Source organism: Nicotiana tabacum, chromosome 19, assembly GCF_000715075.1.
Source record: "Nicotiana tabacum cultivar K326 chromosome 19, ASM71507v2, whole genome shotgun sequence".
Classification (NCBI taxonomy): Eukaryota; Viridiplantae; Streptophyta; class Magnoliopsida; order Solanales; family Solanaceae; genus Nicotiana; species Nicotiana tabacum.
The window spans coordinates 138111414-138134721 of record NC_134098.1 but is presented as its reverse complement, the minus strand read 5'-3'; the positions used below and the strand labels follow the sequence as shown (position 1 = coordinate 138134721).

Below are 23308 nucleotides of genomic sequence, written 5' to 3'. Positions count from 1 at the left end.
CATACTTTCAGTCCGGTTTTAATAGTAACGCAAGGCTTGATAAATACTTTTTCACGTCTTTTAGGGTCTGTTGGCATTTCGAAGTCCATTCGAAGTTGTTCTTCTTCTTCATAAGTGAGAAGAAATGATGGCATTTTTCTGAAAATCGAGAAATGAGCCTGCTTAAAGCGGTCAGTCTTCCAGTTAACCTTTGGACTTCTTTCACATTTGTTAGCTGGTCGAGAATGTCCTTGATGGCTTTAATTTTATTGGGATTGACTTCGATCCACCTTTGTGATACAAGGAAACCCAAAAATTTACCGGAACTGACTCCGAATGCACAATTTTCAGGGTAAGCTTCATGTTATGCTTTCTTAGGATGTCAAAGGTTTCTTAGAGGTGTTTTAGATGGTCACATGCGTTCAAAGACTTAGCCAGCATAGCATCTATGTAAACTTCCATCGTTTTCCCTATTTTCGTTTCGAACATTTTGTTCACGAGCCTCTAATAAGTGGCTCCGACATTTTTAAGCCCGGAAGGCATCATATTATAGCAATATGCGCCAAAGTTCGTTATGAACGAAGTCTTTTCCTGATTCTCCGGGTTCATTTTGATTTGGTTGTACCCAAAATAGGCATCGAGGAAACTCATCTAATTGTTCCCGACCGTCGCATCAATCATTTGATCAACGTTTTGCAATGTGAATGAATCTTTTAGGCATACCTTATTCAGATCTTTATAATCTACCCACATGCGAAATTTAATATTGTTTTTTTGGAAATACTACTACGTTAGCTAGCCAGTTGGGGTACTTTACCTCCCGGATTGAACCAGTATCAAGCAATCGAGTTACCTCTTCTTTGACAACCCTATTTCTGACTTGGCAATCAGGCGCTTCTTTTGCCTTACCAGAGGGATGTTGTGATCCAGGCTTAACTTGTGCACGACCACCTTTAGCGGAATATCTGTCATATCCGCATGCGACCACGCAAAACAATCAACATTAATTTTAAGAAATTCTATAAATCCTGACCTGAGTTCAGGGTTTAATCCTGTCCCTAAGTGGGACTTCTCGAACAATGCGACTTGTTTGAGTTCTTCCGCCATGGATTTGGTTGCGTCTGTTTCTTCTAGTGCCTGAAAATACCTTGGTACCTGATAGAATTCCGATGGCTCCTCTCCTTTGTCGACTTCGTTTGGTTCGAAAGCGGGCATCGGTTCCTGTAGTTGCTATGCCGCATGTTCCTTTCCTTTACTGCTAGAAATCGAGATAGCATTCATCTCACTTTTCGCTGGTTGATCTCCTCTTATTTGTTCAATTCTTTCTCTAGTTGGGAATTTCGGAAGTTGATGATATGTTGATGGCACAACCTTCATCTCGTGTAGCCATGGTCTGCCAAGAATTATGTTGTAGCCCATGTCACTGTCTACTACTTCAAACAAGGTAGTCTTCATGACCCCTTTGGCGTTTGTGGGCAGCAGAATCTCCCCTCGGGTTGTCACACTTGCTAAGTTGAACCCGACGAGGAGCTTTGTGGTCGGAATGATGCTTCCGGTTAGCTTGGCTTGTTCCAGCACTCTTTATTGAATGATATTGGTTGAACTTCCTGGGTCCACCAAAACACGTTTACTTTTAAAATCTAAAACATTAAGAGAAATTACCAGGGCATCATTGTGCGGTAGTAGGAGTCCATCGACGTCCTCCTCTATGAAGGTGATATTGTCCTCGGTGACTTCCCGGAGTCTTTTGCTATGACTCACTGATACCTTTGTCTCCTTTGCTGCTAAAAGGTTACACCATTAATCTCGTTACCCTCAAAAATCATGTTGATCGTTAGTCGAGGAGAATCTTCTCCTATCTTCGAGGGTTCCGTGTTATCCCGGTTACGGTCGTAGTTATTTTTAGCCCGGTCGCTTAGGAATTCTTTGAGATGGCTATTTTTCAGCAACGTTGCCACCTCTGACTGGGATCGGATCTCATCGGCCTCGGGAACCTTCTTCCTTAATGTTCCTCATTGCCGATACCAGCTCCACCATACTGACATTGAAATTATACTCGGACAATCTATAGTAGGTGGAATCCCAGGAGCCTAATATCTCTTTGTCATGCAATGATATGTTATTACGACCATGGTCAGCTTTCCTATCGGTAGCGAACCTATTCGCTGACCGAAAACCTCTGCCGCATCCTTCAGCCCATTCGTAGGGCAAAAACTGACCCTTAGAAGATCGTCGATCTGCGTCAAAATCATCCTTCGACTTATCCTTGTTCTTTTCTCTATCCCGCCCCTTGGTTGATGTCGAGAAACCGAGCTGGTCGTCTTCTATTCTTATCTTTGATTCATAGTGATTGTGGATATCTGCCCATGTAGTTTTCTAGAACTTGAGTAGGCTTTCTTTCAGCTTCCGAAAAGTGTCGGAGCTCCTCAGGTTCAGCCCCTTAGTAAATGCCTTAGCTGCCCATTCATCTGGCACAGCCGATAGCAAGATCCTTTTCTTCTGAAACCTGGTCACGAACTCTCACAGCAATTCGGACTTCCCTTGTGAAATTCTGAATATGTCGGTCTTTCGAGCCTGTACGTTCCTGGACCCGGCATGGGCCTTGATGAAAGAATCCGCGAGTATCTCAAAGGAATCTACAAAGTGCTCGGGTAGAAGTGAATACCATGTCAGGGCCCCCTTCGTGAGGGTTTCCCCAACCTTTTTCAGCAGGACTGACTAAATCTCGTGCGGATCTAAGTCGTTTCCTTTCACCGCCGTTGTGTAGGCGGTGATGTGCTCCTGAGGATCCGAAGTCCCATCATATTTTGGTACGTCTGGCATTTTGAACCTCTTCGGGATTAACTCCGGTGCCGTGCTCAGTTTGAATGGCAACTGGGTATATTTCTTTGAGTCTGGTCCTTTCAACATTGCCACATTGGCGATGCGCCCGGAATTTGGTCCATTCGGGCATTTATTTCCCTCATAAACCGCATAAGCTCGGTTTTAAAGGGATCATTTTCGTTGTTGTTACCAGATCCAATGTCGTTCCCGGCACCATCGAAGTCGACCTCACCCCTCGAGGTGTTGTTATCGATCCTTTGCGCTGTCTGGTTTACGGGAGCATCAGGAGGAACTTGACCTCTTCCATTCGCGTTGTTGGAAACACCCGCAATGCTTGCCTCAATTATGTCATGGCATGGTCTTGCCGTGAAAGATAATCCATAATAGCCTTTTGTTGTTCTCTCAGGATTCTCACCGTTTCCGCTACATGCTCGTCTTCAGCGTCATCAGGAGTTGCCTCCCGTATGTGTCGTGGATATTGCCCGCCACGGGCCAGCATGGCAACATCCTCCTCGTTGCGGGTATCACTTATCGAATCTTCATGTTGAGGCGGATTTCCTTGTGCCTTAACGTTGTGAGCGATGTTGATATCATTATCTACCATTTTTTATGATTTTTTGCTAAGAAACAAAGAATCAAACAGATTAGTACTAGATGCAAGGATCAACTCAATTACGCAACTGTCTAAGCCCCACGATGGACGCCAAAATATTTGCCCGTAAAACGGTACACCTGAATTTATAATGTGGTTTATAGACAAGCGAATCAATTTGATCCCAAAATGATAAATAAATTAAATGAAATACAAGACTTAGAGTTGAAATCAAGATAAGACAGCAAACAACTTGATTCCGGGAGCAAGGCTTCCGAAGACATCAATAATAATATTGATAGACAAAAAATAAAGTATTATTGAGCTTAGAATAATGTGTAGCATAAGTTTGACAGAATTTTCCTACCTTACAATGGCTGTTGAAGTCACTATTTATAGCTATACCTAGGGAACAAGTTTTTAGGATCAAACCCCTCTTAAATGATAATTATGGAGGCCATTGATGAATATATAATAACAAGCTATGCAAGCCAAAATTCTCTGTAACAGATTATGCATTTAATACTGAGGAATATTCTTCATTGAATGTCATCGGGTGGCAAATATTCATTTGTCCTTGTTAGCAATGTTCCCTACCGGGTTTGTCCGGAGCCAACCGAAGTTGCTGTCCTTGGTCTTGGTTCCTACTTGCTTCGTCTTCCGTCTGTCCCCGGTTTCACGTGTCGCTCTATTATTCGAGTATTTAATATGAATCGATTTTATCATATACAAGTGTAATGTCACAAAAGTGGAGTATGAGAAGGGTAAGTTGTATGCAGATTTTGTGAAGGTTAAGAATATTCTTTATAATTTTATATAATTCCAAAATAACCTTCAAATCAAAATCTCACGACTTTTTTTCCCTTCATTACTTCACCATTCTCTTAGTGCGTCTCCATTTATGCTATGCGTCTAAACTCTCTCAATTCCATATTCTTCAGGCTTGTTTTCTTTACATTTTTACTTTACAATCTAATTCCCAAATTTTCTATTTTTTTTTATTTCGCGCAATCTATTTCTAGTGAGTTGGCATATTATCAAATGAAATATTGAATAATTGTTCCGATAAAAATGATAAAACTAAAAAGGAAAATTTGTCACATGTACCATGAAATTGACCGTTCCTAACATATAGCCTACCATGTTCATCTTAATTTATTATCATAAGAAATTCAAATGAAATATAAAAATATAAGAAAGAAACACCAAGAAAATAACATGTCAATATTAATCCACAAAAAAATTATGTTTAAATCAATTTATAACTAAAAAATATTATAGTAATTAACTCCTCTATAGTGTTAACAATTTTAAGGATATTTCAGTCTTTAATATAAAAAGTGCTTATCAACACCTTTTTTTTTTTTTATCAAACACACCAAATGTTTATTTTTAATTATAGCACATCTACCCAAACACGTAATAATACTTGTCTTTCCAATTTGTAAAGATTGAACTACTATTTAAAATTGAAGTTAAAAAAGAGTATTTAAAGTTAAAATTATATTTGAATATTAATTTTACTCGAAAGTAAATTAAAAATTTGAGTGAAAATTAGTGATAAATTTTATTACTTAAAATACTTCTCAAATAAGTTAATGGGAACAATGAAATACTACTTCATGGTCCAAACCAATTTTAATGTGTAAATGTAATATATTTACTAATTCAAGTTCGGTGTAATTATCGTTGAGGAAAGTAGAGGGGGCAGGTTTCATCATATGCCAACAAAAATTTTGGTCCATTTGCCGCGCGAGGAAACTAGAAGGGCACTTGCGTGAAACTAGAAGGTTCTTGAACTCCAAAATATATTTCTCTCTCAGAAATCATCAGGCTTACGAAACCCTATTCGAGCGAGCGACGCAGAGAACGCCGGAGAAAAATGTCGCACTTCGGAAGAACTGGACCTCCGGACATCACCGATACTTACTCTCTTCTCGTCCTCAACATCACTTTCCGTAATCTTTTCTCGTCTCCTTTTTTTTTTCCGCTTGTGATTTCGCGCTAGTTTTTTTTTCATTGTGATTTTTTTCTGATTATGTTTGTAAATTGTTTAACTGTTTTGTTGTAACAGGTACCACAGCCGATGATCTGTATCCTCTTTTCGACAAGTACGGGAAGGTTGTCGATATCTTCATTCCGCGAGACAGAAGGTTCTAAAACCTCTCTTTGCCTTTCCTCCCCTTAAATTTACTTGCGGCTTTATTCCTTAGAAAAACGATGGAGATTTCTTTTCCTAGAGGAGGAAAAACCAAAGAGTTTTATGTTTTGTACAGAATAACTAACTGTGATGTTATTTCGTCAGAAAAATAAATATTATTTAATTAGGCCTTAATCTGGAATTTGTTTGTTATATAATGTTCTTTGAAATTACTCTTATCCATTATGCTCTTTTTAGGACCTCTTGCTCAAGGAATTGAGTATTCGGAGTAAATTAACTGTAATTTTTTGTAAAATAACAAGAGGATTTTGAAGCTCTTTTTAGTGATGATTTTACCCATTTGTTTGTGTAATCTTATAAAAAAGAGGGAAAGTTAAACATGATTCTAGTTGTTTTTTCTTAGCCTTTCTTCTGTGGACATTAAATTACGAACGAGCTTGAATTCTCAATCTGTTATTTTATAATCTGCCAAAAGAATTTTTACCTTGTGTTGTGACACATCGTGATGACTATAAGAATTACACTGCAAAACTATTGCAACATATGAGAATAACATATTGCATTTCAAAAGTTCTGTGCGACTCAGTACATGTGTGCTTCTATATGTTAATTTTTTTTTTTTTTGAGCAGTATTTTATATATAATAAAACCAGCAAGAAGAAGTTGCTGGATGGGTTACAAGCAAAAGAACCAACATTACGAATTGTGTAATGTGCTAATAAAGTCAATCATGGCACAAGGGTCAGAAGCATGTACATCTGCCATGTTACACCAAAAACTTAAGCAAAACAATACAGTTGTGTTTGATATTAATGACCCTGTTCTTCCTACTATCAAACAACCTATCATTTCTCTCTTTCCAGATGCACCACCAAATTGCAGCCGGGATAGTATTCCATTTGATAGAAGGTCGCTGAATATCTAATTTGTGCCACCCTTGCAACAGCTGAAGAGTCTTCTATATGTTGTTAATTGTTATTATAAGCAGGCCAAATAATGATGAGCGAGGTTCCTGAACTCTTATCTGTTTCTAAACGCTTATCTTGCTCTTGTAACAGGACTGGTGAGTCACGTGGGTTTGCATTTGTTCGTTACAAGTATGCAGATGAAGCACAGAAGGCTGTGGATAGGCTGGATGGTACTTCGCCAAATTCTTTTTGAAGTTGTGCTTTGCATATACATTTAATTTTTTTGTGTGGTGTTCTGAAAATCCTGTTGTAAGCTTGTAGGACCTTTTTTTTTACTTAACTACTATGGGGCTGGTCGTATAACTGAGGGAAAAAAAAGCCTATGTCAAACTGACATTAATGGCTATGATTTAGATTATGAGCCAGCATACTGTGTTTGTTGGGATGTTTTGGATGTCGGATGGAAAAATGTTGCGATGGTGAGAAGATAGAAAACTGTCAAGCATGATGGCAGTTTGACTAAATCAAGGGAAAACAGTTATAATATCCTACAGAAAGCACTGCATTTTATATGCTAATTGCCACTTATCCTTGATGTTATATGCGATGTTTAACATGTCAGGTACTTAGGTTTTTACATATAAATTCAAAGGTTGGTGGTGAATATGAATTGAGAATACTCTCTTAAACTCGAAACTACCTAGTTTTTTACTTCTTATAGCAGATTACACGATTCACTTATTTCTGCATTTTAAGTTTATTATGTCAATGTCTCTGGCCACCACATTGAGTTGTTTTGAGGTGCACATTAAACATTCCAGTCCTCTGTAAATGTGGCATTGTTTGAAAGAACATTTTGCATTATAGATTGTAGACGTAATGTGATTTCATGTGTAACCTCAAATCACTTGTCTGACTGCTAGAAGGACTGGATATGCTATTTTTTTCTTCTGGTGCACTTGTTTTCCCCCAACCCCTGGTCAGGGTTGCCGATTTATTGGAACTACGACGATCAATCACATATCGACCTCTCAGCAAGTAGACCGATAAAACTGTTTGTTTCCAATAACAGTGGATGAATTAGTTAGTGGATGCAAATCTAGTTTTAGTTAGATAGGGTGCCCTTAATGATTGATAGATATCACAGTTGTTGATGTAGGGTCTACTTTGATTATTTTCTACTTTTGCATGTGAAAAGTAATAACTGTGTGAACTATATGAATTTTTTGGCAGGAAGAGTGGTTGATGGGCGGGAAATGGCCGTTCAATTTGCCAAATATGGGCCAAATGCAGAACGAATGTGAGTAACTGGATCATTTTGCAAGTATATTAAACGCTTGCTTCAAATCTTCTATTGTGCATATTCAACTGGAGCCTTTGATGAATTGCATGGTTCTGTTTCCTCTCTTTTGTATTACTTGAAGGAATTTTCCTCTGGGATAATTCAATATGTTTGCTCCTTGATGACTTGTTTATGGGCTTTTTTCTTATCTTCTGATCTTATGCCTTGTTTGGTTTCAGTCAGCAAGGGAGGATCATTGAGAAGGTTTCAAGAATCAAAGGAAGCTCGAGAAGCAGAAGCCCTTGTAGAAGGTCACCCTTCCAACTGTACCTACTATGCTGTTCTTTAACCTACTGTGTGTTCGTTTATATAGATATTTGCCATGTTACTGGAGTTTCACCTGATGCTGTTGTTTGCACGGTGATCATCTATTCCAATTACTTTTGACCCAGTCCTTTCCTGTTTCTATGACTTCAGTTGTCATGCCAGACCTTTTAGGACAGTTAAAAATATTATGTTGAAGTGGTACTCCATAGTATGACCCTTGCCAATATTATCTAACTACTTCTCTTTGCTTTTTAGCTAGTATAAAGTAAACAAAATGACCTTATTAATAAGAGTATAAAGGAAAAGATAAAAGAAAATGGGGTTACGATTCTATCCGTATGATGTCCAGCTACTTACATGGGGCTCGATAAGGCGGCAATGCCGTAAGCAAGCAAGATTTCCAGGATGTACTTCAACAGTAGTAATTAGATGGAGTAGAATCCAATGATCAATATGTGAAAGAGGGAAAAAGTAAGTGTCATGTAGATGCAGTTTCTCAGTTCAGAGATGAAAGATTGAAGTGGTTGGGGGAAGGATTAGTAGCACACCTTTCTGCAATCTTCATTTGATAGCTGTTGATTTGTGTTCAAATTCTGCTGAGGTTTAGACCTTGCCTAGTTACTTTGTAACATTGAGGGGTCGTCTGGTAGGGGAACAAGTTATCCCAGGATTATAATGATGGGATTATAATACGGGAATTAAATAATGACGGGATTTAATGAATATATTTTTATTGGAATATGTGTGGTTCATTGAACTAAAAAGGGGATATATGGGGTATAATATAAACGTGTGTTTGGTGTATACTGGATAAATTGGGATAACCTTGTATTTTGAATTTTAACTTTGGATTGTTTATAAGACTTTGGGGAAGAGCCATGGAGAAGGGCATCTTTGTCACTTTAGTGTTTATCCTGGGATTGATTAATTCCTGGGTTATTAAACTACCCTCATTCTGGAATAGAATAATACCCCATTGTGGGATTAATTAATCTCGGGGTTGCTAATCCTGGATTTAAAAATTCATCCAAACGCGGAATAAAATAATCCCGCATCTAATCCCGGGATTAGTATCCCTTATCCCACATACCAAATAACCCCTGAATGTGAGTTAGTATTACACCTTAGATAAAGTGAATTTGCAGAAAATGGTCATGCATCTGGTTGGGCTGTAGTCGTCCGAGTGCTTCCAACATGTTTAGATAGCAAGTAACTCTTATCTGTTATTACCATTGTTTGCTCTCAGTTATTATTCTAGTTTCCTTTCTAATTCGTAGTTGTATGCTTCTATGTTTAGCACATGTTTTCAATCCTTTGGTGGTTGTAGAGCTCAGTGACGAGCAAAAGGGAGATAATGGAGGGGAAGAGGTAACCCCCCCCCCCCCCCCCCCCACACACACACACACAACAAAAAAAGGTAGTGGTAGAGGGATAGGTATTGCTTGGTATGAGATTTTACGAAATTCTAGAAGTCAGGATATTGTGGTTCTCTATCATTCTGAGTTCGCTTGCATGACACTTCTGTTTCTTTCTTCCTGCTTTAGAGTTCCTGAAAGTGTAATGTACTAACAACTTTTCTTTTGTGATTAACATTTGACCATAACTGCATGTCTTAATACAAATTTGCAACAGTGGAATTGAATCATACCAAGTATTTTATATAGGTGGTGCTCTGCAGTATTCTATTTCCGACTATTTTCTGAAATTAGCTTGAAGTAAAACCTTTTAAGATGTTTTTCTCCTGTTTGATTATCATATGCACTTTTCCTCACTCTGTTTCTACCTTTATCTTCCTTTGATCTCATCTTTTCATGGGGGAAAGGGTGTGTGGATTGTCAAACAGCTGAGATGTTTGTGGAGTAGTGGATGCCGTAAAGTCATATGGACCATGTGGCAATTCAGAAACTCTATGTTGGAGGCAAAGAGAGTTAAGATTTGATGGTATATCTTTCATTGAGAAGAGCTTTTGGGCTCTGCTATTGTTGTTTCGTATACGATGTTTATAAAATACCACATGCTTATAGTAAAGAAGAAAACTGTATGATGATGTAATTTTTTGGCGTATATGGAAAGAAAGGAACCGAAGGTGTTTTGATGGCATTTCAACTCCACTCTACTCCCTCAAGGCTGCGTGTTTAGTTAATCTGTTTAGTTGGAGCTATCTTACCCCTGTTAACCGTGCTGATAGTTTTGTGGATTTTATTAGCTCCCTGATAGTAGCATAGGATTTTGTAATGGAGCTAATTATCCTATCACTGTTGTACTCTTTGCATCTTCTTGATGCCCTTTATTGAATCTAATTTACTTAATAAAAAAAAGAAGAAAAGAAAACTGTATGATGTTCAGAAAACACAATTTACTTGGAAAAAGGGCAAAAACCATTTCTGATCTCGTCTAGTGTCTGACCCGCTTATATGGTGAAGCGAGAGGTGTGCTGAATGTATCTCGTATAGTTTTTCTGGAGACTGAGCTTATGAGCTCAAAATGCAAGTTGAATACAGTGTTGCTAAGACAACTCACATGGAACTGAACTACGGGAAGTTTGTCTGTAGTTTACTTCCTGATTGGTTTCTTAGTTGCGGAAATATTGTTGGCTTAATAATTGCCAACAGCTTTCTTCACTTATTGTACACCTGGTGATTGGTCTTGGGTTTATGAATTTGCTGGTTTTCACCTTTAACAGATACCGTGATGATCACTATAGAGATAGAGAATACAGAAGTAGGAGCAGAAGTGTTGATCGATATGAGCGTGATAGGTATAAGCGGAGAGAACGGGATTATCGCCGTCGAAGTAGGAGCCACAGCTTAAGTCCAGACTATGATCGAGGATCGTGGCAGGGGACGTGACACAAAACACCATAGGAGGAGTCCATTTGACAGGTTTTCACTTGATGTATTATGTACGACCTGTACTGTCTTGTCTTTGCATTATATCAGGCAGTTATCGTGAAATTTATTGCAGTGCCTCCCCACCTCGGCGTAGCCTCAGTCCTTACAGGAAAGAGTCCCCTCGTAGAAGCTTATCACCCAAAAAAAGAAGCCCTGAGAAGCGCAGTCACATTGAACGTTCTCCAACTCCTCGAAGCCGATCCCCTCTTGGTCGAGCAATGGATTCACGAAGCCCTTCTCCTCATGCTGATGAGGTGATAAGCTAAGCTTTGATCTGATCAATCCCATCTCTCTGACTAAATCTACTTGCTAAAGCATTTATGTTTTATTTTATTTGTGTACATTTCAGGAGTAATTTTCTGCTGGCATAATGTGAGAGGGGGCTAATGAAGTCCATCCACTTTAGCTGTCTGCTGACTGTGTCAGAATGCGAACTGTGTGATGCAATATCTAGGCAAAGTATTAGCTGACATTTTGGTAGGACTGGTCTCCTGGTGTTTAATGTTACTGTACTCTACATAGTGCATGCTTGCTATCTTTTAAGTTTTCAGTGTTATGGTACCATGGTTAGGAACTTAAATGAGTCATGATGCTGAAATTATATTGAGGGATTCCTCTTAAACACTTTCTGCAATATGGCAATATGCTTGCATACTACTGTTGCTTCTATATATTCCTTCTGTACTTCCTACTATTAAGGCAATGTATGTTCCTTATGGATGTACTAACTTTATAACCAAACTCGTGGTGGGTTTTATAGTTATGATCGAGAGAAGGATGATGAGGTTGATGTCAGTTGATGATGATGATGTGGCTGTCAACCATCATTGTAGCTTATAGTTAGTTCGTGAAATTTGATGAGGCTGATTGGTAGATGATGTGTTGATTGTGCTGATGGTTGGCTGTTGCAATGCAGCTTTTGATGCTGTTTGTAGTTAATGTATTTGCGATGCATGAACAGCAGATGCTGGCTGGAGATTTTCTGTGCGCAAATGTATATGATGTATTGGGTAAGCCTTTCTCCAGTCAAGAGCTTTTAAGCCATATCACGTTTCTTATCCAAAAAAGGAGCTCATGTCATAATCATTTTACTAAATTATAAAAATATGCTTCATCCAAGAAGTAGCTTTCCCAAAGCACTGGATATGACATCTATATCTTTTGAAATAATTATACAATGTTATATAGTCTAATCTTTTGAAAGACGTGCGTATTGGCAAACCCGGTTATGACAATTGACAAAGGATAAATTCGTAAAGCGCTTTCGGTGTTTGATACTCAAAGCGCTTTCGGTGTTTGATACTCAAAGCGTTTCCGGTGTTTGATTATGGATTTATAGAAAGCAATTCTCACCATGAGGAAAATGATTTTGTTGATTATGAGCTCTTTAGTTGTCTGCGTGCTGTTCTTTTAGTTCAATTGCGTTGTGATTTGTTGATTTTGAGTTCTTTAATATTCTGCGTGCTGTTCTTTCAGTTCATATTCTTTAATCAATGTTTAGTCTCATTTTCTAACTTCCAATAATTAAAAGGCAAAACTATCATTATATTTTTGTATCAGTACTATTTATTGTCCATCTTATATGCCATTCAGACTCAAAAAAATGAATTCGACAACGATCTTCAACTATAAGGATATTTTAGCGGTTACAATGAGTGATGGGGATAAAAGGTTTTGTTTTAATCATTTTCATCCGATGCTGAACTTAGTAAAAAACTTTATAAAATTGAAATATTAAAATTTAACCAAAGCATAACGAGGTTTATCAAGTATTCTAACTTGTAAATTTTTCCCAATTCATATTGGAGCTTCGCTCGAAAAAAGGCTCTTATACGAGTTTGATTCCTATTTTCGTTTTAATTTATGTAATGTTAGTTGTAGGTTAGTTTAAAAAAGAATAACACGCTTTTACATTTGGGAATAATTTCTATTTTATCACTAGTAATTTTTTTATAGTCACAAATATTAGAATATATCATTTGGAAGTACAGTTATAGAAGTCTTATAATCATAATGGTATATTTAATATCAAGAGTTTCAAAAGTTTTCATTCTTTTTTGTACTGCTGAGTTAAACTATTTCATATAAATGAAAATAGAGGGTCAAGAGTTGTGGAATTCCAATACGTCAGCACTCAGCACACACATTTGAATTTCAGCAAAGACCTAACTGGAAAGCGGCTCAATATGTCACTTAGGATAACTAGATTCAAGAAAGATTAATTGGATTGCTTCTTCTTTTTCCATCATTCATAAGTGCGTTCTGTGTTGATAAAATTGTAATTATGATTAATCATTAAAAACCTTAATATTTCTTTGTATGATGACGTTAGGAATGCAATCTCCTTTCGAAAATTTTACTTCAGTTTCTCAAGAAGCTATTAATTTTATTTCTCCATCATAAACCTTATATTTACCATAAGAAAACTGGAGTATCATCTTTGTTAAAAAGTTGCAATTAATTTTTAAAAATCTCACTATTTTCTTATGATCATTATTTCCAAGTCATCAAGTTATTAAAATGGTAGGAAATCAGTAAATTTAATAAAAGTTCATTATCTCCTTTTATAGTCACGTTAAGAAAGTTGTAAATACCAGTTCACAAGGTCTTTTTGATTAATACAAATTTTTATTATTTTGTAAGATGCATTAAATCTTATTTTTAAGTTTTAAAGTTTTTATTTTAATCTTTAAAGTTACAATTAATTGTTTCTTCTTCGGGTGAGGCTTTTTTTAACCAGTAACGCCTCTGTCAAAAAGTTACCATAAATATTTAAAAACTCTATTTTATTCATTATTAGACCTTTTATATTAATAAAATATTTACATTATTTCCTTGTATGTGATTTTAAGAATGTCATAAATCTCATTTCCGAGTTTTTAAGTAGTTATTTTAAATTCTCAAATTTTAACAATAGAAATATTTTTGAACTATGGATTAAACTACTCAAATTTTCATATTAATAAATAAGTATTTTTACAATAAGATTCAAAGTAATGTACTGAAACACATGGCTAATATTTTATTAACTTGAATTAACCCTTACCAATATAAATAAATATTACTAGCAGATGTTTATTGTGAAGGCTCCATTTCTTGTAAGAGTACTGCACTATGTAAATAAGTGCGAAAAACAGAAAGGAGACACCAACTATATATATAAAGTTCAAGGCATGTTATTAAAATTTAGTTTTAGGTCACTTATTTTATTAAAGTTCAAGGCAAGCCATAGATTTTGCCAAAATAAATTTGGATTTTATTTGGCAAACACATGTTTCGCCATAGATTTTGCCTACATTTTGGCAAAATCCCAAATCTCAAATCCCAAAACCAGCTCAATAGCTGGTTTTGGGCAAAAATATCACTTATATTTTTTTAAAATTGCCCCAAACTTTTGTATTTTATAAAAGAGCCCACAATTTATTATTTTGTAACAATGCTGCTTCGTCTTCTCGGTCATCTGATAGTGTATCATGTAGTTCATTATAAAAATGATAATTTTGTATCAAATTTATTTAAGGTTTGCGATAATATAATGAATGTTATTGATAGTGATATTGTTGGGTATTTGTGATAAATTTTTAGAACTTGTGGGTATAAGTCATGTTTCATGTTTTTCCAAAATAAATTTGGAAATATATTTTGAAAACTGATGTCCAAACACATTTTCATCTTCAAACCAAACTTCACCCAAATCAAAATTTTCAGAACAAATTTGGGAATCTATGGCTAAACGCTAGCTTAAACCCAAGGGCGGCTTTGCTTGATCGACAATGGTGAGCGAACGTCGTCAAATACATGACGGAAATAATTACTCCATTGTTGCAATTGCCCTAGCACTAGCGGGTATATTAAATTCAAATTATTGTATTCATAGCAGGAAAGAAGCTGCCACAAATTTTAGTTACTTAAATTTAAGGTGCTCAATATATGTTATATACCTTTAAAACTTAATATTTGACCTATATAAACTGTATAATTTTCTCGTAAGGTGTTCAGTTGACCACCCTTAGAATGGTGTAGCTTTCGCCCATGGCTAGGCCTAGCACAAGGTCTTGAGGAGGGTATAAAAAGTTCACATCATTGCATTCATAGCAAGAAAAGAGCTACCAGAAGATTCATCGAAGGAGCTAAGAGGGCGAAGCTCAGAAACTTTTTCAAGAAGATGATCAACCCTTTCCTAGGCAGAATTCAAAAAATAAAACTATTGGTACTTGGTACCAAATGAGGTGAAAATCTGACAGTGTTTGAACATTTGAAAATCAATCAGGGTAGTTTGCTTTAACAATTTTCAACGAGGATTGGTTAGCATGGAAGAATTCCTCATCCATCAGTCCTATCAATTAGGCACCCTTGTTATAGACTTATTGCAGAAATGTGGGGGTTTCGTTACGTTAATGTATGGTAATTAAAAACGACCAGCATGAATAAAAATAGTTAAAAACGGCCAGCATGAATAAAAATAGTTAAACGAATACGAATTAATAAGGGCGAGAGTTTTTTTTGCTGCCAAAGCCTATCGAAGGATATGTTTGTGTGAAATTGAAGAGCTTAGGGGCAAATTTGGACTTCTATTCAAGAACTAACGTTGCTCCAAGTGCAAAATTTTAATCTTCTAGTACCCGACAACTAAAAAAATATTTAAGACACACACACATTTTAAAGTGCAGAAAATTTAAAAGGAGAGTATTTATATTTGTGTAAGTTTATCTAATATATGCAACTGAAAATCTCGATTAAGGGGGAAGGATGACTCGTCTAACTATTTGCCACAATAACTCAGCTATAGGGTTTGGCTGAGGAAAAAAGAAAAAGCTTTGAAACTACAACTTGAATAAGATTGAATTTTCCTACATTGCTATTAGAGTTAGCTTCGTAACACGCCGTTTACATATAAGATTATTGAAGAAATAAATACTTGTTGGATCATATATTTTCGACCTTTGTAACTAGCTACGGAGTAAGGTCCTAGGACAGCCTTAATGACAATCTTCAAGCCACGTTCATTTCAATTTACTACAAGGTAGAGATTCAGGTTAATGATTCATACTAGATATCCTAACATTGTCAATAGTGGTACTGCTATTATACCATCGAAGGAAGAGGAGAAAAAAAAGAAGCAGCAAAACACAACACTGGGATATAGAAATTTACTGAAATATTCATCTACTTCCTGGTACATCTATTACAAACCAAAATCTTGTTTAATATACAAAGAAATGATACAAGATGACAGTAATTACAGTCACTGTAGATTTTCTTACTCATTCATGGGTAGAATGGGAGCCTTTGCCTCCAAGTGTCTGAATTATGGCCTCTAGAAGTTTGATTTCCTTATCTCGCTTAGATATCTCTTCTTGCTTTGCACGCAGCTCTTCCATGTGCAGCTCAAATACCCCTACAACCACAGAGTAGCATGTAAGTGCAAATCCATTTTGCGAGGACACGGCTGGAAATGACAAGACCCAATTTTATAAAGACAATCCATATGACTGATTGTGTAATATCATGGTCACTCTTGTTTTAAAACCGAAGCAAACCAATTTGGTTAAGCTCTAGCATGAAAACAGGTAAAGACACCTGAGCAAAATGACAGTTAAGATGGCAAAATGACGGATAAAACTCTCTTGGCTAATCTAGACAGCTTAAAATTCCGCTGTGCTCGCCAAAAGACTCTACATTACTTTTGCTCTCCAAAGCCCACCCTCTAAGCCCTAACTATCTGCACCAAAGAAGAAGAGAGCAAATCACCTATAATGAATTTGAAACAAAAAGGGGATGTTGCCAGTAGCCCAAATAGAACAAAATTATAGAGCAAAATTCTTTTACCTCTCTTAAAGAATGAAACTTTTAATTTTTAAAAAAGAATAAAAGGAAAAAGAGAACAAAAGACTATCAGAGACTAAGAGATTGATGATTAGGCAATACAATTGGTACTTGAGTTCCTTTCATTGAGGTAGGTGAGATTACAAACTTACAAATAACTACTTATACAAGCACATATTTACTGTAGCAGAAGTCCATAAAGCAAATTGATTTGAACAACATATATCATAGAGCTCTGAATTAACGACTGAATTTCTAAAAGAGTCAGAAGCACATAGCCACATACTTGTGGTATTTTCAAGCTCTCTCGTAACCTCTTGTGCACGTAGTTCAGCAGCCTTCTGAGCTGCCTTAGCCTGTCTTTTCTCAGTCCGTGCATGAGCAGCAGCAGAAATAGCATTATCTAATTCTCGCTCTAAAGTCTGAACTCTTTGTTCAAGAACCTGCAGCCATAGAATAGTCGTTACTTTCATAGATAGTGGGAGCGAGCATACAACAACAATGATTATGCCTTGTCCCAACAAGATTCCACCCCCTTACACCAATGACAAGCCAAAAGATTCTTCAAACCTCATGCAATTATCAACCATGCCTGAGCTTCTACGAGGTCAAATAAAGCTGGCTGGCCTCAATCCTCACTGATTACCTCTCCTCAATATATATTGATGCTCTCTTTTGCTATTTTTCTTCTGATAAAATCTACAAAAATTGCATACTTACGGACACTAGTTTCTTTTGCCAGATGGATAAGCCTCCCATATCTCTTTTAAATGTGCTATTAGAAGGTATAGACACTAACGTGCCTAACGTGCCTAACGTGCTGGCTTTTATATCTAATTAGATGAAGCCTATCGACCTCTCCTCCTTTTCTTCACCCATTATAACCTTTTCTGGGTTTTCCTCTTCAGCTTCATTGCATCTCTCTTTCAGTTTCTGGAGATAAAATGGAAACAACAAAACGTGTAGGGCTAATGAATCAGAAAGGTAATTTAACCCAAAAAGCCTTTTTCTATTTAACTAGGTTACAGTTTGTCTCGCTTATCTTTGTTCTTGCATGAAATTGTTGCTTCCTCTTAGTTTGTCCATTTACTAAATTAAAGCTACAGTTACAGATGCTATCCAACTATCCATTAAAATCCAACTGGGAGGCGTAAGTTATCCAAAATTTGCTGCTTCTTGTGTCCACATCTACGCTTATATTAAATCCATCATTGCAGTTTTTGCTTTAGGACACTAGGATGCCTTGGATAGTTGCTGACCTCATCTGGAACTAATGGAGATATAAGGATTTTTGAAGTCCTCTTAGACCTTAAACCAAAGATTGCCGTAGATGGCTCGTTTTCCTTTTAGCATCAGAATCTTTATAACATCTTTGCTCACAGTTTGAGAGATGTCTGAACTTGAAATTAACGCACTACTTAGTGGGAAGTAGTGGGACTTCTCTGTTGTGGTAGCTAAAGCACATCTTAAGGCAATGCAACTCGCATCATTACAAGATTTGACTAGTGAAGGGAGTTTATAATCAAGACATAAAATTTTCTCTAGAGTATCTTATGCCTGAGCTTTCTCCAACCTTTTAGTTAGTGATCTGATTTAGTGCTCAAGTTGCTCTATGTTCTCTGTTTTCAGTTTAGCTCATCATAAGAATTCTGTGTTATTCCGCGCATTGATTTTGAGATCATTCACCAATTACAGATTGCCTTTTCCAACTAATCAACCTATAGTCCAATTATAAACACAATTATTAACAGGAATGCATCCAGAAAACAAAATCAACAAATTTCAATAAAAGGAACTGAATAATTCCTCATCTCAGTTCAAAACTCAGTTTTTCAGATATAGTAGGAAACTCGTCACAACTAAAAAACTTCAACTGATGAACGAGTGATTTAGAGTAGGGATAGAACCTTAATAGTACGGGCTTGTTCGGAGGTGAGAGAGGCTTTGGCAAAGGTGTCTTCGTCGACGTACACTGCTTTCTTCACGAGTAGCTTTTGGAGAGAATCCAGATTCGACGCCATCTCCGATAGATTTCCGATCGCAGCGCTCCATCTCTCACTTCCCACTTTCCCCTTCTCCTCCATTTCCTCTCTCTCTCTCTCTCTCTCTCTCTAGAGCTCTAGAGCTCTCGGAACCGGGGCCGATCCTAAAGTATATCACAGTTGACCCGTTAGTTGGAGCAAGTTCCTGTTTAGTCCCTTGAGTTAAATTTTGATTTATGAATTGGTCCTAATTTTATTGAAAATAATACTACTAGTATATCTCTGTTATAAATATATTATAGATGTTCATTTAATACTCTTTTGTAAATAAGCTTCCTGAAGAAATTTATCTATACGAGACTCCACCGTAAATATGTTTATCTATTTAATACTCTATTGGAAATAAGTCTCCTGAAGAAGCTTATCTTTTCGGTACGCCGTTATGGATAAATATCACCCCCGGTAAAAGATTATCTATATCTTGTACAATGAGCTAATCCTTTCGGTACTTCGTTATATATAAATATCACCCCCGATAGAAGATTATCTATATCTGGTACAATGAGCTTATCCTTTCGGTACTCCGTTGTGGATAAATATTACCCTCGATAGAAAGTTATCTATATCTGGTGCAGTAGCAGCTTACACAACAACTTCCTTTCTTCTATAAATAAAGGAGATTTCAGTTCATTATGTACATAAGTTTGAAGTTTGAATAATATATCAGTTTCTCTCTATACTTGTCTTTACTTTACAGTCTTTATTTCATAATACGTTATCAGCACGAGACTCTGCCATCTCGAGCAAATACTTTAAAAGTATCAGAGGTACAAACTTTCTTTTTCTAAATAATGTCAAATCTTTCTAAACTTGAATTTGTAGCCCTGGATATATCAGGCAAAAGTTACATGTCTTGGGTGCTTGATGTTGAAATTCATCTTGATGCGATGGGTCTGGCAGACACCATCAAGGACAAAAATCAAGTATCAAACCAAAATCGTGCAAAGCAATGATATTCCTATGTCATCACCTTGATGAAGGCTTGAAAATGGAATATCTCACTATTAAAGATCCAGTCATACTGTGGAATAATTTCAAAGATATATATGACCACCTGAAGATGGTCGTTCTTCCACATGCACGTTATGATTTGACTCATCTAAGGCTACAAGATTTTAAATCTATCAGTGAGTATAATTCTGCTATGTTCAGAATTATTTTCCAATTGAAATTGTGTGGTGATAATATTACTAATCATGATATGTTGGAGAAAACTTTCACCACTTTTCATGCTTCGAATATGCTCATGCAGCAGCAATATTGAGAGATGGGATTCAAAAAGTATTCTGAACTTATCTCACATCTTCTTGTAGCCGAGCAACATAATCTATTAATGAAAAACTATGAAAGCCGACCTACTGGATTATCACGACCCAAAATTCAACTAGTCGTGATGGCACCTAACCCCTCCCGTTAGGTAAGTCAATTTTCAACTAACCAATTTTAATAATAATTATTAAAGCAATTTAAGTGAATAAATATCCTGATTTTATACAATCCCCAAGAATTGGTAGTACAAATCATGAGCTTCTAAGAATAGAGTATACAAAACGGAAATGAAATAAATACATAGTCTATTTGAATAGTACATAAACAGAGCTTTTATAATTTAAGGCTACCATGAACAAAAGGCAGCTACAACAGGAACGCAGGTACATCTTCAAATCCCGCAACCATCGAGCACATCAACAACATCAGTCAACATCTGCACGTAATGTGCAGAAGTGTAGTATCAGTACAACCGACCCCATGTACTGAGTAAGTAATAAACCTAACCTTAGGTTGAAAGTAGTGACCAGCTTCTATCAAGGTCGGGTCCAAATCCACTAATCCACAACAGTTAATAACGACATAAAGCAAATAATACCAGAAAAAACTCAGAGAAAAAAATGCTCAATCACATCATGATTTCAGCAATAATAGTTCTTTCTTTCAAGTACATCAGTGAAAACCCAAATCTTTTGCCAAAGTTACCAAAAATGTGAATAAGTTTAAAAACAGAAAATTTTCCAAAATCCTTTCAATAATAAATAAAATATCTTATTTTCTTTTCAGATAACCATTGTAAAATAAATGCATCACTATGCCCATCTGTCAACATGCGTGAGAAATCATAAATAATGTGATACCGTACATCATGAGGAAAACACATCTCTATGCATATATATCATGTGTGCATATCAATGCAATGTATCTCAGAGATTGTACTCATGTACTCACACTCTCAGAGTACTCAATCTCACTGTCTCGCATTCTCTATCAGTGTGCTCAGCACACTCAATCACTCAGCGCTATACAATACCTGCTGCGGCGTGCAGCCCGATCCCTGTTTATAGTCGACTGCGCTCACTGGGGGTGTACAGACTCATGAGGGGCTCCTACAGCCCAAACGCTATAAGCACGGACAACTCACGTGCCATAATATAAATATCTGGATCCGTACGGCCAACTCACGTGCTGCACGGTCAACTCACGTGTAATAATAATATAAGGATCCGCACGGCCAACTCACGTGCAATAATAATATAAAGATCCGCATTGCCAACTCACGTGCAATAAGAAGCCTATAAGGCCTGCTGCAGGCGGGCAGCCCCGATCCATAAAATATCCTCACAATCAGGCCCTCGGCCTCCCTCAGTCATCAATCTCTCCAGTCTCTCTCTCATGGGCTTACAATGTCATGAGAATAGCCCAAAATGATGATATGATGTATCAATAAATAACAACAGAGACTGAGATATAATATGCAATGAAATGAATATGACTGAGTATGAATTTTCAATTTAAACAAATAATTCACAGCAATATGACCTCCGTGGGTCCCAATAATACTGGCACATAGCTTCAACATGATTTTTAATATGCTTTTCAGCTCAATTCTTTAACACATAAAACTGAATGGAAAATGCCAAGATTATTTAACTACAAATTTCCACAGAAACAATTATGTCATAATTTCTATAGTGCACGCTCACACGCCCGTCACCTAGCATGTGCGTCACCTCCCAACGATTTACATAATACATATATTCAGGGTTCATACCCTCAGCTGCAAGATTAGAAGAGTTACTTACCTCGAACAAGCCAAATCCAATGTCGAGCAAGCTAAGCAATGCTCCAGAAATTTCATTCTGCGCGTATCAACTTCCAAATGGCTTGAATCTAGTCACAACAATTTGACTCAGTCCACACAATTTATAAGAATTAATTCCATATCAAAACGCTAATATTTTTCATAAAATATGAAATTACGCCCCAAATATCATCCGTGGGGCCCACGTCTCAAAATCTGATAAAACTCATAAAATCCGAACCCCCATCCAACCACGAGTCCAACCATACCAAAATTACTCAAATCTGACCACAACTCAGCCTTCAAACTTGAAAATTTTATTTTGTGATATTGTAGAAATTTTCTTCTATTTCTCTTGAAGATTCAAAATTCTTACACCAATAATGAAGTATAATCCATGGAATATAATCACAAGAGAGTTAAGAACACTTACTCCAAGTTGTGTGGAAAATTTTCTCTCAAAAATCGCCCAACCCGAGCTCCAAAATCCGAAAATGGGTGAAAATGTTGAACCCTCGAATTTTAAAGTTCTGCCCCAGCGATTTCCGCACATACGGACAAGATTTGCGCACCTGCGCATTCGCTTGTGCGAGCAAAACATCGCATTTGCGGACTCCACTCGCCTACCCAGTTTCCGCTTCTGCGTGCTACCATTCGCATCTGCACTCACGCAGGTGCGGAATTTTCCCTCGCACCTGCGATCAATGCCTCACAGCCCTCTGCCCGCATCTGCGCTCCTTCTCGCGTAGGTGCGATTGCGCACCTGCGAAGCATCTTCCGCACATGCGCACCTCGCTTCAGCGCACCCCTGCTCGCACTTGCGAGCTCGCACCCGCGACTACTTTTCTACAGGTGCGATTACACCAGAAGGCTTCAGTTCTAGCAGTCTTCCAAATTCAAAAAATTAATCCGTTAACCATTCGAAACTCACCCGAGGCCCTCGGGTCTCCGTCTGAATATACCAACAAGTTTCATAACATAACACGGACCTACTCGAGGCCTCAAATCATACCTAACAACTTCAAAAATACGAACTACACACGGATTCAAGCCTAATAAATTTTTAAATTTCCGAATTCTACAAACGACGCCGAAACCTATCAAATCACGTCCGATTGACCTCAAATTTTACACACAAGTCACATTTCACATTACAAACTTATTCAAATTTCCAGAATCGGATTTCGACCCCAATATCAAAAAGTCAACCCCCGGTAAACTTCCCAAAAATTTAACTTTCGGCAATTCAAGCCAAATTCCACTACGGACCTCCAAATAATTTTCCGGACATGCTCTTAAGTCCAAAATCATCATACAGAGCTATTGGAATCATCAAAATTTGAATATGAGGTCCTTTACACATAAGTCCGCATCCGGTCACTATTTTAACTTAAGTTTAAACCT

At 37.1% G+C, this 23308-nt stretch overlaps 2 protein-coding genes across 3 annotated transcripts; one reads left to right on the top strand and one right to left on the bottom strand.

The window, feature by feature from the left end:
- Positions 1–5079: 5079 nt before the first annotated feature.
- Positions 5080–11620, top strand: LOC107787334 (serine/arginine-rich SC35-like splicing factor SCL30A). Its single transcript, XM_016608890.2, is given in 9 exon segments — positions 5080–5352; positions 5469–5547; positions 6614–6693; positions 7697–7763; positions 7985–8056; positions 10756–10903; positions 10905–10954; positions 11037–11217; positions 11313–11620. Coding segments are annotated over 9 exon segments (759 nt in total). The 5' UTR covers positions 5080–5276; the 3' UTR covers positions 11319–11620.
- A 4480-nt stretch (positions 11621–16100) lies between these two features.
- Positions 16101–18943, bottom strand: LOC107787336 (uncharacterized). Of its 2 annotated transcripts, XR_012703012.1 has the most exons (4): positions 18697–18943; positions 17076–17232; positions 16544–16685; positions 16101–16361 (listed from the first exon to the last, which is right to left on the bottom strand). XR_012703012.1 is itself a non-coding variant. In XM_016608891.2 (3 exons), exons 1-3 carry the CDS (start codon positions 18871–18873, stop codon positions 16228–16230), a joined length of 468 nt encoding a protein of 155 aa, XP_016464377.1. In that variant the 5' UTR covers positions 18874–18941; the 3' UTR covers positions 16101–16227. The 2 variants fall into 2 exon arrangements, 1 of the variants encoding a protein (XP_016464377.1); XM_016608891.2 differs by lacking the exon at positions 16544–16685 and having other exon boundaries at positions 18697–18941.
- Between the last annotated feature and the right edge of the window lie 4365 nt (positions 18944–23308).